This window comes from Carassius gibelio, chromosome B1 (genome assembly GCF_023724105.1).
Source record: "Carassius gibelio isolate Cgi1373 ecotype wild population from Czech Republic chromosome B1, carGib1.2-hapl.c, whole genome shotgun sequence".
Classification (NCBI taxonomy): Eukaryota; Metazoa; Chordata; class Actinopteri; order Cypriniformes; family Cyprinidae; genus Carassius; species Carassius gibelio.
In genome coordinates, this window is record NC_068396.1 from 9002402 (window position 1) to 9018746 (window position 16345).

General features: G+C 35.1%; 2 protein-coding genes across 11 annotated transcripts in view; one reads left to right on the forward strand and one right to left on the reverse strand.

The window, feature by feature from the left end:
- Positions 1-6: 6 nt before the first annotated feature.
- Positions 7-15133, forward strand: LOC127948745 (sorting nexin-8-like). 9 transcript variants are annotated; one of them, XM_052545410.1, is made up of 12 exons: positions 7-130; positions 511-587; positions 1642-1787; positions 1864-1984; positions 2080-2216; positions 2319-2399; positions 2533-2693; positions 2933-3062; positions 3228-3296; positions 3517-3648; positions 3977-4126; positions 14353-15133. In XM_052545410.1, the coding sequence occupies exons 3-12, from the start codon at positions 1650-1652 to the stop codon at positions 14488-14490; spliced, it is 1257 nt and encodes a 418-aa protein (XP_052401370.1). In that variant the 5' UTR covers positions 7-130; positions 511-587; positions 1642-1649; the 3' UTR covers positions 14491-15133. The 9 variants fall into 9 exon arrangements, with proteins under 9 accessions (XP_052401370.1, XP_052401368.1, XP_052401369.1 ...); XM_052545408.1 differs by lacking the exons at positions 3517-3648; positions 3977-4126 and adding exons at positions 10814-10945; positions 11274-11423; XM_052545409.1 differs by lacking the exon at positions 14353-15133 and adding an exon at positions 12456-13349.
- LOC127948744 (G protein-coupled receptor kinase 4) overlaps positions 7686-16345 on the reverse strand; it is a 35236-nt gene continuing 26576 nt past the window's right edge. Inside the window, exon 17 of one of the 2 annotated variants that reach the window (XR_008152179.1) lies at positions 7686-10336. The gene's annotated coding sequence lies outside the window, so the exon portion shown is untranslated. The remainder of the gene's footprint in view (positions 10337-16345) is intronic. The other variant, XR_008152178.1, reaches the window with a different exon arrangement.

Below are 16345 nucleotides of genomic sequence, written 5' to 3' on the forward strand. Positions count from 1 at the left end.
ATGAGACTGAGATCTTATCTGCTGGTGTTATACAGCCACAGTCAGACGTTAATCGTGAAAAGGGCAGTTGAGGTGCAAGCCCAGGTCTGTTTGGGATACTGAAGATAGCTTCATACACATCGGCAATCTTGTAAGTAATGAGAAATCTTAAAATCACTTCACTCAAGAAAAACAATAATTTATGTTTTTGTGTGAGCTGTGCATTTCATGAGTAATTTAACATATGCATTCATGTTTTTTCGTGCAATAGTCTACTAAAAATAAAGTACATAAAAGTTTTTTTATATTATATTACTTTTTAGATGTTATGCTTCATTGGAGGCTTTTTTAAGTGCAAAGATATCTAAATATATATTTATAATTCAAGGGGTACTGGTTTCAGTGCTGTGATTCAAGCTAGCTTTTTGTATTATAAAAGAGCATTAAATCAGTGTTGAATGTGATTTGTCGTAGATATAGCTATATCTGTGTCATAATAGCAATTTCTCATATCCTTTCTCAATTTCGCAGTTTCACAGACCTGTGCATATCAGATTTCAATCAAAACTTGAGGATCACCTGAAATCACCCATTGCCCCAGTGACAAGGTAACAAATCCTATTCTCACAAAGAGCTTACAGACCCTAATTAGCTACACACCCAGACATGAGAGACGGACAGCATAGATGTATTTACATTTAAGATACCTATGTAGAGTAAACACTGAGTCATTTAGAAATATAACAAATAGAAATAAATTATGTTAAAAGATGCCAAATGGCAAAATCACAGCTCTTGCCTTACATGTTTCTATCAGTAAGCATTATGCACAATAAATATAAATCTCTCATTGTTATTTATACCCAAAAAAAATAGCCATGGTTGCTCATTTCTAGCACTGATGTGAAACAGGTCACTTTGTTCTACAAAAGATTAAAACGCTTCAGTTAAACCATATTGGGGATGATTCTAAATCCATCACAATGTTCCCTGTATGTTTTTTAGTGATTTGCATGAGCATTATATAATGCAAAATGGATATTGAATTTTCAGTTAATCATCAACAGTTATTTCAAATGCAAAATCATTCTCTCATGTCCAGAGTAAAAGTATATAAATAAAAATATAGACCATAGCAAATAACACTTTTTTTTTTCCTGTGGGATCTGACTCACAGTATTCACATACGGGGTTGGTATGATGTTTTGAAAGAAGCCTCTTATGCTCACTAGAGATGCATTATTTTATACACTGTGAAAACATTAATATTGTGACAGTACATTTTATGTTTATTAAAATGTATAATAATTAATTTATACCTATAATGTATTCCTCTGATGGAAACGTTGATTCTTCAGCATCATTACTCAGAGTCTTCAGTGTAACATGATGCTTCAGAAATCATTCTAATGCTGATTTGCTGCTCAAGAAACCTGTCTTATTATTCTAAATGTTGAAAACAATTGGGCTGCTTAATAGTTTTTGTGAAAACTGTAATGCAGTTTTTAAGAATTATTTGATAAATGAGTCTGGGTGTAGAAAAATGAACCTCAAAATATTCTGCCATTTAAGTTTTCCATAGCGCTTTTCAACAATTTGACCCTCCTGAAAGTCACTTCATAATCTGACCACTGTTAATTAAACCTATGCATTTGTTGTCAGGTGCGAAAATGCATCTAGGTCAGCAAAACGCTGTGGTGGATGGGCTATCGTTGAAGGAACTGGGCGACAGTGTGCTGGTGGAGACAGAGCTTCGAAGGAAAGGACTGCCATTTCTCAAACACGTGGAGTACCGTATTGTTAGCAAGGTAAACTCAGTTTGTACTTATATATGCCATTCTGTATTCCCTATACAAACTTATCTACTTCATTTCTTTTATATAGTGTTTCCAGATCCCGGTTCAGCGCAGGTACAGTGATTTTGAGGTGTTCCATGGTCTGCTGCTGCAAAAGTTCATCTACAGGATGGTCCCGCCTCTGCCCCCCAAACGCATCCTTAAAGGAGGTGAGGAGAACTCTCTGCTAATGAGTTTGTTTCTTAAATCTACACTCTTGTGTAACTAAAACTCAGTTTTTTCTCTCTCTCCTGCTCATGTTCAGTTTTGAACTCAATGTCAGACCGAGAGTTCAATGATAGCCGCCGCCGTGGTCTACAAAGGTTTATGACCCTGGTGATTAGACATCCAGTCCTGGCAGGAGATGAGCTGGTCAACATCTTTCTGTCAGCAAGCAGCGCGGTAAGCCCTCAAACCAGCAGATGGCAGCTGAATAAATCAGGCGCATAGACAGTATAAAAACATCAGGCATTAATTACATTTCATCCTTTTTGCGTGTTGCAGGAGGTTCAAAATATGTTGCGTGATGCATATAAAAAGACAGGTGATGAGTTTCTGACCTCGCAAATGGCCTTGCATGGCAAGGTGGGTAAAAGCTGACATGAAATTAAAATACCATGTAAATATCATGATGTTGGGATATATATCAAAGAACCACTTGTACCAGTGTATCACCATGAACTGACACACAAAATGAATACTGCATGTCGTTTTTAAGGTGTACCTACCCGAGGAAATACATACCGAGGCTGCCGCTAATCGAGAGGTCATTGCAAACATCCACAGCAGTTTCAATAAACTCAGAGATGTAGCGGAGCGCATGGCTCAGCGGTCACGGGAGAACTCAACAGATCTGCTCATGTTTGGCAAAGACTTGAGGTGAACAGATCATACTGAACTGAAAATATGGTTAAAAATAAGATAATATTCAGAATTATTGAATGAAAATGAGAAAATGAATTGCTTTTCATGTTTTGCTTTATTGTATTTCAAACAATGGTTATGTTATTTCAAGGAACAAAAATGTTTTTAATGGTTTTGCTTTAAGTTGATAATAATAGCACTGGTAGGCTATGTTTTATTGAAAATATGACAGTTATTACCTGACTCTTTAACAGTGAACTGGGCTCGGACACATCAGACCTGCCAATGAGTCCTACAATGAGCAAAGCATGGAAAACACAGAGGAAGTCACTTGTAGAGCTGTCAGGAGAATTTGGTCTTCTCGCCGACAAAGCTGCACACCAGGTTTTAAAACACGATCTTTATTGAGCCATAGTCTAATCACAAACATCAAACTTTACTGAAGCATATAAACAAAAAGCTTCAAAGCAACTCAATGTTATCATGACACGCACAAGATTAAGACTCAAGTTGAAAAGTAATTAAACGCAGTATTTCAACCCACACCAGGGCAGCAGAGAGGAGGACGAGGTGGTGGAGAAACTGAACCTTCTCCTTGAACAGCTGCAGTCATACAAAGGGAGTACTGTCTAGACAAAACTTTTTATATCAATTTTACCACAGAATTGTTTCAGTGGATGTTAATGGGGCATTAGCAGATGGTATAAGATGGGAGTTTGGTCATAGATTACTCTGCATGTATGACTGAACCTATTTCTGAGCACTGTCATTTTACACTTTATAAATGAAACTGTAATGACATTAAGGAGCTAATAATTTTGGATGTATGTGTGTATAGGATTTGTGTGATCGTCATGACAGTGGTGTGTTACTAGAGCATCAGAGAGCGTTTGAAAAGCGCAGCGGGCCTGTGGCTACACACTTAAAGAGCCAGAACAGCATCGAGCAACCAGAGTCTCGGCTCTCACAGGTAAAACATATACTGTAGCAAACACACCAACATGCAAACTACACTTAACCAAACTAAAATATACAAGTAGACATACTGCCATGGTGCACTGCCCACAAGAGAAACATTTGTACAGTAATCTAGTAGGGTTCAAACATTCACAGCCAAGAAATATTTAAATGTATTAAATACAGTACATATCTTCTTTAGAAATAAAAAAAATATATGTTTTAGGGTATGTTTACAGTATATGACAACAATGCACTAATATATTTATTTTATTTTACTTTTTTGCAAAAAAGAATAAACTTGACAGGTAAACTCAATATTGTTCTGTGTCATCCTACAGCAGGAGAACACAATTATCACCATGGAGATGAGGAGCTATTTCTCCCTTTTGTGTCTGCATCAAGAAACCCAGCTGGTCTTCACCTATCTGCCTCTTGTGACTTCAATACTGGGGACGTTTGTCCACTCACAAATACAAGGACACAAAGAGGTGTGTTTCTTATAACTCTATTACCGTATTTTTCGGACTATAAGTCGCACCTGAGTATAAGTCGCATCAGTCCAAAAATGATGAGGAAAAAAACATATATAAGTCGCACTGGACTATAAGTCGCATTTATTTAGAACCAAGAGAAAACATTACCGTCTACAGCCACGAGAGGGCGCTCTATGTCTTCAGTGTAGACTACAGGAGCACTGAACAGCACATGGCGCCCTCTCGTGGCTGTAGACAGTAATGTTTTATCTTGGTTCTTTTCTCTCGGTTCATGTCAAATTAATTTTGATAAATAAGTTGCACCTGACTGTAAGTCGCAGGACCAGCCAAACTATGAAAAAAAGTGCGACAATACGGTACTTCAGATCCTTTTATCAATTCAACACTATTTAATTTATGTGAGCTGTGTATTTAGGGCCTGAGCACCGATGGTGCAATAGCCAATTGGAATAGCTCAGTTTCATCTTTTTCCGCTCGAAAACTCTTGTTCACCAGAAGTGATGAAAATATACATCTGATACTGGTTTCAGAAGTGGGTGTGCCAAAATGGCTCAATAGCACCATCTATAAACGAAATGCCCCCCGAGCTATGTTTCACATACAGTACATGTACGAATTCGGTAGACACATGTAATAAGGTCCTCGATAAGAGTCCTGGCCTGAATACATCTAAAGGCCCATAGTCAGTTATAATCATAGCACCAGCCGCTGGGAACATGAAAAGTTTGTTTTACACTAACCTAAATATGCAATGTCCAATCTGCACCAAACTTCACATGTTTGATAAAAGTCCTGGCCTGAAGAGATCTAGATGGCAATATTCAGCTATAGTCATAGTGCCACCAGCTGGCAGCAGGCAGTTTGGCACATATAAATCTTTGGCATATAAGCAAATGCCACTTTAAAAGCATATTTCCCACCGTTTGCTGTTTTCCTTTAGTCACCAGGTGGTGGTGAGCCGGGGTGCAAGGGCCCTTTCAAGCTGCCTGCAGCTATAATTATCTTTACTTATTTTTCATTTTTCAGATGGGTGATGTGTGGGGTGACCTTCATCCTAAACTGAAGGACCTTTTTGAAAGTGCTAGTGAAGCTTCCATTCGCTCTTCATCTCAAACACACACCTCCAGAGGACAGAAGACCTGTGCCGTCATTGGCCCCACATAAACCAGGACAGCAAATATAAGGGGAATTCCCAGCCTTTTCTCAAAAAACCAAGAATTCAGTGTATGTCTTCAAGCCATGTGTTTTCCTTCTCTTGACTGTTTGACACCTTTCTTCATGACCTAACTAAATACAGAGAACATAGTGACCCCAAAACATGTTTGAATACATTAAACAACTAAACAATTCATTAGATACAAAATCTAAGTGTATGCAAACAAATTATGAATTCAAAATTAACTACATTTTTGTAAAAAATTTTTGCACATACTTTTTTTTATCTGGATTATTTTACTCTAGTTAACTAAGAAAGCATACTATTTTCATTTATTTGAAATAAAAATATATTTGTTTTTAATTTCAGCTGAGAACCAAGGCAATTGAGTTTATTATTGAGTTTAACTTGATGTATACTATACATACATATTTAAAATGACAAAAACATAACCATATTATTAAAACTAATTCGAAATATAAAAACTATTATAGTATCTCAATACTAAAATAACACTTCTTTTAACCAACTGGTCCATGCAATATTCAACAACCGGAAAAATGACAGGCAACTTATTTTGTGGGCTTGTTGTATCTTTATTTCAATTAAATAAATAAACTTGGTTTGATATATATATATATATATATATATATATATATATATATATATATATATATATATATATATATATATATATATATATATATATATATATATATATATATATATATATATATATATATATATATATATATATATATATATAAGACCAACATAATTTTTGTCTTTTTCATTTATTTTTCATTTGTTTTCTTATTCTTTTAATATGTTTTGATGCAGTATGTGATTATATATTCAAATAAATAATCCCATATCTTCCAAAATCTGTCAGTTTATGCATCTCTCTTCAGTTTTTTTTTTTTTTTTTTCTTTTTTTTTTTTTGGCAGGAGCTTACATAATATTCAAAGATTATTCTAAAAATATAAGGCCACAGTTTGAGTATGGATGGAAAGGTTAATCAGAAATCATCCATTTTAAGAAATTCAACGAAAGACCAAGATTATTTTGGAAAAATATTTTTCAAGCAAAACTAGCTTTAATTTAATGTTAAGAAAGCACCGGACCTTGAAAACTATCCACAGGCATCACACATGCACAAGAAAAGACCAATGGGTTTTATACAAATAGCAGTGTATAATTCTAGATGTCAGGTATGATACAACACCAGCAACAGATCTGTACCTCATAAAATCTTAACATCACAGCATCCAGTATCTGACATGTTGGCATTATGTGGCATAAAAATTAAAGAAATGGTTCACTCAAAAATTTAACTTTTCTGAAAATGTACTCTCAATCTGGCCATCCAAGATCTAGATGTGTTTGTTTCTTCATCTGAATAAATTTGGAGAAATGTAGCATTACATCACTTGTGCACCAATGGATCTGCAGTGAATGAGTGCCATTAGAACGAGAGTCCAAATCCCAATAATCTGAATCAGGGGAGAAATATGCACAGAATAAACACCATTTACAAGTGAAAAAACATCCCAAACACTTCTGAATAAGTACGTCAGTGGATTTTGATGTGAAGAGGACAAGAGGGGATGGACTTTTTCATTGGAGGACGCTTTACCATATAGATCACAGACTTGTATTTTAGCCAAATGCAGTTTAAAGTTTATAAAATGCCTTATTTTTTATTTTATTATTTATTTAATTAATTTTTACAAACACATAGCTTTGGTTCAGAATACATTAACTGATGGACTGGAGTCGTGTGGATTACTTGAGGGTTATTGTGATGTTTTTATCAGCTGTTTGGACTCATTCTGACGGCACCCATTCACTGGAGAGGATCCATTGGTGAGCAAATGATGGAATGTTACATTTCTCCAAATCTTTCACAATGAATAAACAGACACATGTTGGATGGTCTGAGGGTGAGTAAATTCCAAATGCTTTATCAGTGGATTTTTTTTTTTTTTTTTTTTTCAATGATAAAAAAATTAATAAATGTACTTTGTTCAGGTAATTGCGCTGGACTATTGTCAATCAAAAAAAAAGGACAAATGAAACCTCAACCATCGACTGTGTAAGAATTTAATAAATAAATAATACAGCAGTAAGGTTAAGCTGAAATAATTGTTAATTTCTATCATTTCGACCAATAGTGTCAATCTGAAGTCATACAGTTGTGTTTGTGTGTACATTTTAGATGCAATTTCTATATTTTGAACCTTCTGTCCAAATACATCAAACTGTTTTATAGTCAAATTCTAGACAAATTAGTGCCTAATATTCAAAAAAGTGCCAACATAAATCAAATACAAACCTAGAGGGTCCGTTTTTGGTTTAGCCACACAAAAATAATTGTAATTAATTCCAAATTGAAACAGTTTTTAAACTAAATTATTTATTTTATATATAGAATAATTCAATCAAAGATGTGACCGCAAGGAGAAAACAGGGAAAAGGCAGTGTAATCTTCAAATATACAAGGTTAAAAAACACAAACATTCTTGTGAGTTTTTATAGAGAATGAAATGTACATTTTAATGGCCATATGTCAACTCATAATTTTATAGTCAACTAATGTGAGTGCTCTTCCTCTTGTAAAACCATGGATACAGTAGAACATGCACACATGTGGGAATAACAGAAGAGTTTAGGTTCACAGCTTTGCAAAAGGGACCATAAAGATCCTCATAAAGAGAATAACAAATATGGGTGATGGAGCAGTCAAAGGTAAAACAGTGCTTCCTATTTGAGCTTTACTGTCAATGCTGCAGTATGTCATAACCCCGCCCCCCGACTCATGCCATTGGTTGTGATTCTCCATCAAACCGAACAGAACAGTGTTTTGATCGCGCCAGAGATGGAATTATCATATGAATGCTTTATTTTTTCTCTGCATATTACGACTGGCTAGGAGAATAAAAAATTAAGATTTAAAATTAAAAAATTACATTTCTGCTTTAGAGAACTGCATCAAAATAAAATATCCTATATAAAGGACATTTCAGTGGGATTTTTTTCCCCTACACATTTAGGAATGAAACATCTGAGACTAATTCCCATTTCTGAATGGAAGCATTACCTCGTTGTGACTGAAATAATGGCATACAAATACACACAAAAGTAAAACAAAATGAGTAATCACAATTTAACATAAAGTGTGCATGTGATTATCATTAACAGATCATTCAATACCCCGTTTGGAATATTAACTGAACATATGATACCTAAGGCAAAATCAACAGCTCATTTAAGAGCCGTCATGTGAGCAAATTTGAAGATGAAGCTTATTTAGGTGGTTTACACTGGCCTGTTGATACCACTGTAAAGATTCCTGATGGCACTGAAGGTAACCATAAGAGCAAAGGCAGGAAGCTGAACTAAATGTGGTGGATATCAGCAAACAGTCAACAAAAGTGATTCATTGGACAACATTTGGTTCATTTTGAGATTATCATTATCAGTCCATAATTACAGCCACTTAACAAAACTTTCATTATTGGTTTTCCCCTGCGTCTGGTCAAAAAATCTAACAAAAGCCTCGTTTAAGAATAACAAGCATTTTCTATTTTCAATTTGATGTGTATTTTGAGTAAATGTATTGTATTATGATTCAAGGAATAGTTCACCCCAAAATTTGCTGAAGAGCTACTCCAGACCATCCAAAATGTAGATGAGTTTGTTTATTTATTGGAACAGATTTGATAAAATGTTGCATTCTATCACTTTCTCAACAATGGATCCTCTGCAGTGAATGGGTGCCGTCAGAATGAGTTTTTGAACAGCTGAAGTTAAGAAACAAATCCATCAAGGCGCTTTAACCTTAAACTGTTGCTTCTGGCTAAAATACCAGTCTATAATCCATGATAACGATTCCTCCAGTGATGTCCGCTGAAAAGCAATGGCTTATAGTTAGAAACATCTTAATGATGGGTTTGTTTACAGTTTTGGATTACTGCACTGATCACTTGTGGATTATTGTTATGTTTTTATCAGCTGTTAGGACTGTCATTCTGATGGCACCCATTCACTGCAGATGATTTATTGGTGAGCATGTAATAGAATGCTACATTTCACCAAAATCTGTTCCAATGAAGAAACAAACTCATCTACATTGATACTTGGATGACCTGGGTATGGTGGACTAAATTCTCATTTTGGGGTGAACTATTCCTTTAAGTGACTCATATATATCAGTATATATACATATATTTACGTATATATAAAACCATTACATCAGTCATTCTGCTCTCTAGATATCGCCAAAGGTAAGCCACTGTAAACTGTTTATCAGTGGGCAACTGCACAATATGTCCTACTGTTTTAAAGTTAGAACAAATGTGTATTTTTGTCTTGTTTATGCACATGACCAAAACAGGTAATAGTCATCTGATGCACAGAGATCCAAGATAAAGAAATTACTTGTTTCACACTGTAAGATTCTAGAACATCCTGTGCTCTTCTCTCTACATGTGACCATACAGGATGTGACCATTGCCGCATGGTCATAAGACATGGAACTTAACAGTTGCATGAACTGCATGAAAACTATGCAGAAAGACTAGAAACAGACTGATATATCAATCAAGCTAATTAATTGTCCGATATTTGGTCATTTTGAGGCTACTGGCACTAGCTACCACCAACGGCTTTGTCAAAAGACATTTTTTGTTTTAAAATTATAACTTATACAGTGGAGTCCATAAGTCTGAGGCTACACTGAAAATCTACACCTCTCCATTGTAATTTATAACTAGAAATAAATAGAATGCTATAGAAGAAGATTTTTAAAAAAGTAGAGTTATCTAAAATGAACATGAAGCATCTCATATTCTCGTGAAATATTAAATACTATTTCTGCTTCACAGTTTCATGTTCAATTCAAGGTTTCTTGTTCTTACTTTGTAGAAATTTACTAGCAATTTCTGAATGAAAATTGTTTCTACACCATTTTTGTTGTTTACTAATCAAATAAGCCAATTTGGTTATATTATGACATTCTAATATTCTGGTTAATATTCAATTCAACCTTTAATCAAAGCTGCACACCAGGTTTTAAAACACGATCTTTATTGAGCCATAGTCTAATCACAAACATCAAACTTTACTGAAGCATATAAACAAAAAGCTTCAAAGCAACTCAATGTTATCATGACACGCACAAGATTAAGACTCAAGTTGAAAAGTAATTAAACGCAGTATTTCAACCCACACCAGGGCAGCAGAGAGGAGGACGAGGTGGTGGAGAAACTGAACCTTCTCCTTGAACAGCTGCAGTCATACAAAGGGAGTACTGTCTAGACAAAACTTTTTATATCAATTTTACCACAGAATTGTTTCAGTGGATGTTAATGGGGCATTAGCAGATGGTATAAGATGGGAGTTTGGTCATAGATTACTCTGCATGTATGACTGAACCTATTTCTGAGCACTGTCATTTTACACTTTATAAATGAAACTGTAATGACATTAAGGAGCTAATAATTTTGGATGTATGTGTGTATAGGATTTGTGTGATCGTCATGACAGTGGTGTGTTACTAGAGCATCAGAGAGCGTTTGAAAAGCGCAGCGGGCCTGTGGCTACACACTTAAAGAGCCAGAACAGCATCGAGCAACCAGAGTCTCGGCTCTCACAGGTAAAACATATACTGTAGCAAACACACCAACATGCAAACTACACTTAACCAAACTAAAATATACAAGTAGACATACTGCCATGGTGCACTGCCCACAAGAGAAACATTTGTACAGTAATCTAGTAGGGTTCAAACATTCACAGCCAAGAAATATTTAAATGTATTAAATACAGTACATATCTTCTTTAGAAATAAAAAAAAAATATGTTTTAGGGTATGTTTACAGTATATGACAACAATGCACTAATATATTTATTTTATTTTACTTTTTTGCAAAAAAGAATAAACTTGACAGGTAAACTCAATATTGTTCTGTGTCATCCTACAGCAGGAGAACACAATTATCACCATGGAGATGAGGAGCTATTTCTCCCTTTTGTGTCTGCATCAAGAAACCCAGCTGGTCTTCACCTATCTGCCTCTTGTGACTTCAATACTGGGGACGTTTGTCCACTCACAAATACAAGGACACAAAGAGGTGTGTTTCTTATAACTCTATTACCGTATTTTTCGGACTATAAGTCGCACCTGAGTATAAGTCGCATCAGTCCAAAAATGATGAGGAAAAAAACATATATAAGTCGCACTGGACTATAAGTCGCATTTATTTAGAACCAAGAGAAAACATTACCGTCTACAGCCACGAGAGGGCGCTCTATGTCTTCAGTGTAGACTACAGGAGCACTGAACAGCACATGGCGCCCTCTCGTGGCTGTAGACAGTAATGTTTTATCTTGGTTCTTTTCTCTCGGTTCATGTCAAATTAATTTTGATAAATAAGTTGCACCTGACTGTAAGTCGCAGGACCAGCCAAACTATGAAAAAAAGTGCGACAATACGGTACTTCAGATCCTTTTATCAATTCAACACTATTTAATTTATGTGAGCTGTGTATTTAGGGCCTGAGCACCGATGGTGCAATAGCCAATTGGAATAGCTCAGTTTCATCTTTTTCCGCTCGAAAACTCTTGTTCACCAGAAGTGATGAAAATATACATCTGATACTGGTTTCAGAAGTGGGTGTGCCAAAATGGCTCAATAGCACCATCTATAAACGAAGTGCCCCCCGAGCTATGTTTCACATACAGTACATGTACGAATTCGGTAGACACATGTAATAAGGTCCTCGATAAGAGTCCTGGCCTGAATACATCTAAAGGCCCATAGTCAGTTATAATCATAGCACCAGCCGCTGGGAACATGAAAAGTTTGTTTTACACTAACCTAAATATGCAATGTCCAATCTGCACCAAACTTCACATGTTTGATAAAAGTCCTGGCCTGAAGAGATCTAGATGGCAATATTCAGCTATAGTCATAGTGCCACCAGCTGGCAGCAGGCAGTTTGGCACATATAAATCTTTGGCATATAAGCAAATGCCACTTTAAAAGCATATTTCCCACCGTTTGCTGTTTTCCTTTAGTCACCAGGTGGTGGTGAGCCGGGGTGCAAGGGCCCTTTCAAGCTGCCTGCAGCTATAATAATCTTTACTTATTTTTCATATTTCAGATGGGTGATGTGTGGGGTGACCTTCATCCTAAACTGAAGGACCTTTTTGAAAGTGCTAGTGAAGCTTCCATTCGCTCTTCATCTCAAACACACACCTCCAGAGGACAGAAGACCAGTGCCGTCATTGGCCCCACATAACCAGGACAGCAAATATGAGGGAAATTCCCAGCCTTTTCTCAAAAAACCAAGAATTCAGTGTATGTCTTCAAGCCATGTGTTTTCCTTCTCTTGACTGTTTGACACCTTTCTTCATGACCTAACTAAATACAGAGAACATAGTGACCCCAAAACATGTTTGAATACATTAAACAACTAAACAATTCATTAGATACAAAATATAAGTGTATGCAAACAAATTATGAATTCAAAATTAACTACATTTTTGTTAAAAAATTTTGCACATACTTTTTTTTATCTGGATTATTTTACTCTAGTTAACTAAGAAAGCATACTATTTTCATTTATTTGAAATAAAAATATATATTTTTTAATTTCAGCTGAGAACCAAGGCAGTTGAGTTTATTATTGAGTTTAACTTGATGTATACTATACATACATATTTAAAATGACAAAAACATAACCATATTATTAAAACTAATTCGAAATATAAAAACTATTATAGTATCTCAATACTAAAATAACACTTCTTTTAACCAACTGGTCCATGCAATATTCAACAACCGGAAAAATGACAGGCAACTTATTTTGTGGGCTTGTTGTATCTTTATTTCAATTAAATAAATAAACTTGGTTTGATATATATATATATATATATAAGACCAACATAATTTGTGTCTTTTTCATTTATTTTTCATTTGTTTTCTTATTCTTTTAATATGTTTTGATGCAGTATGTGATTATATATTCAAATAAATAATCCCATATCTTCCAAAATCTGTCAGTTTATGCATCTCTCTTCAGTTTTTTTTTTCTTTTTTTCAAAAATGATGAGGAAAAAAATATATATAAGTCGCACTGGACTATAAGTCGCATTTATTTAGAACCAAGAGAAAACATTACCGTCTACATCCGCGAGAGGGCGCTCTATGTCTTCAGTGTAGACTACAGGAGCACTGAACAGCACATGGCGCCCTCTCGTGGCTGTAGACAGTAATGCTTTATCTTGGTTCTTTTCTCTCGGTTCGTCAAATTAATTTTGATAAATAAGTTGCACCTGACTGTAAGTCGCAGGACCAGCCAAACTATGAAAAAAAGTGCGACAATACGGTACTTCAGATCCTTTTCTCAATTCAACACTATTTAATTTATGTGAGCTGTGTATTTAGGGCCTGAGCACCGATGGTGCAATAGCCAATTGGAATAGCTCAGTTTCTTCTTTTTCCGCTCGAAAACTCTTGTTCACCAGAAGTGATGAAAATATACATCTGATACTGGTTTCAGAAGTGGGTGTGCCAAAATGGCTCAATAGCACCATCTATAAACGAAATGCCCCCCGAGCTATGTTTCACATACAGTACATGTACGAATTCGGTAGACACATGTAATAAGGTCCTCGATAAGAGTCCTGGCCTGAATACATCTAAAGGCCCATAGTCAGTTATAATCATAGCACCAGCCGCTGGGAACATGAAAAGTTTGTTTTACACTAACCTAAATATGCAATGTCCAATCTGCACCAAACTTCACATGTTTGATAAAAGTCCTGGCCTGAAGAGATCTAGATGGCAATATTCAGCTATAGTCATAGTGCCACCAGCTGGCAGCAGGCAGTTTGGCACATATAAATCTTTGGCATATAAGCAAATGCCACTTTAAAAGCATATTTCCCACCGTTTGCTGTTTTCCTTTAGTCACCAGGTGGTGGTGAGCCGGGGTGCAAGGGCCCTTTCAAGCTGCCTGCAGCTATAATAATCTTTACTTATTTTTCATATTTCAGATGGGTGATGTGTGGGGTGACCTTCATCCTAAACTGAAGGACCTTTTTGAAAGTGCTAGTGAAGCTTCCATTCGCTCTTCATCTCAAACACACACCTCCAGAGGACAGAAGACCAGTGCCGTCATTGGCCCCACATAACCAGGACAGCAAATATGAGGGAAATTCCCAGCCTTTTCTCAAAAAACCAAGAATTCAGTGTATGTCTTCAAGCCATGTGTTTTCCTTCTCTTGACTGTTTGACACCTTTCTTCATGACCTAACTAAATACAGAGAACATAGTGACCCCAAAACATGTTTGAATACATTAAACAACTAAACAATTCATTAGATACAAAATATAAGTGTATGCAAACAAATTATGAATTCAAAATTAACTACATTTTTGTTAAAAATTTTTGCACATACTTTTTTTTATCTGGATTATTTTACTCTAGTTAACTAAGAAAGCATACTATTTTCATTTATTTGAAATAAAAATATATTTGTTTTTAATTTCAGCTGAGAACCAAGGCAATTGAGTTTATTATTGAGTTTAACTTGATGTATACTATACATACATATTTAAAATGACAAAAACATAACCATATTATTAAAACTAATTCGAAATATAAAAACTATTATAGTATCTCAATACTAAAATAACACTTCTTTTAACCAACTGGTCCATGCAATATTCAACAACCGGAAAAATGACAGGCAACTTATTTTGTGGGCTTGTTGTATCTTTATTTCAATTAAATAAATAAACTTGGTTTGATATATATATATATATAAGACCAACATAATTTTTGTCTTTTTCATTTATTTTTCATTTGTTTTCTTATTCTTTTAATATGTTTTGATGCAGTATGTGATTATATATTCAAATAAATAATCCCATATCTTCCAAAATCTGTCAGTTTATGCATCTCTCTTCAGTTTTTTTTTTTTTTTTCTTTTTTTTTTTTTGGCAGGAGCTTACATAATATTCAAAGATTATTCTAAAAATATAAGGCCACAGTTTGAGTATGGATGGAAAGGTTTATCAGAAATCATCCATTTGAAGAAATTCAACGAAAGACCAAGATTATTTTGGAAAAATATTTTTCAAGCAAAACTAGCTTTAATTTAATGTTAAGAAAGCACCGGACCTTGAAAACTATCCACAGGCATCACACATGCACAAGAAAAGACCAATGGGTTTTATACAAATAGCAGTGTATAATTCTAGATGTCAGGTATGATACAACACCAGCAACAGATCTGTACCTCATTAAATCTTAACATCACAGCATCCAGTATCTGACATGTTGGCATTATGTGGCATAAAAATTAAAGAAATGGTTCACTCAAAAATTAAACTTTTCTGAAAATGTACTCTCAATCTGGCCATCCAAGATCTAGATGTGTTTGTTTCTTCATCTGAATAAATTTGGAGAAATGTAGCATTACATCACTTGTGCACTAATGGATCTGCAGTGAATGAGTGCCATTAGAACGAGAGTCCAAATCCCAATAATCTGAATCAGGGGAGAAATATGCACAGAATAAACACCATTTACAAGTGAAAAAACATCCCAAACACTTCTGAATAAGTACGTCAGTGGATTTTGATGTGAAGAGGACAAGAGGGGATGGAATTTTTCATTGGAGGACGCTTTACCATATAGATCACAGACTTGTATTTTAGCCAAATGCAGTTTAAAGTTTATAAAATGCCTTATTTTTTATTTTATTATTTATTTAATTAATTTTTACAAACACTTTGGTTCAGAATACATTAACTGATGGACTGGAGTCGTGTGGATTACTTGAGGGTTATTGTGATGTTTTTATCAGCTGTTTGGACTCATTCTGACGGCACCCATTCACTGGAGAGGATCCATTGGTGAGCAAATGATGGAATGTTACATTTGTCCAAATCTTTCACAATGAATAAACAGACACATGTTGGATGGTCTGAGGGTGAGTAAATTCCAAATGCTTTATCAGTGGATTTTTTTTTTTTTTTTTT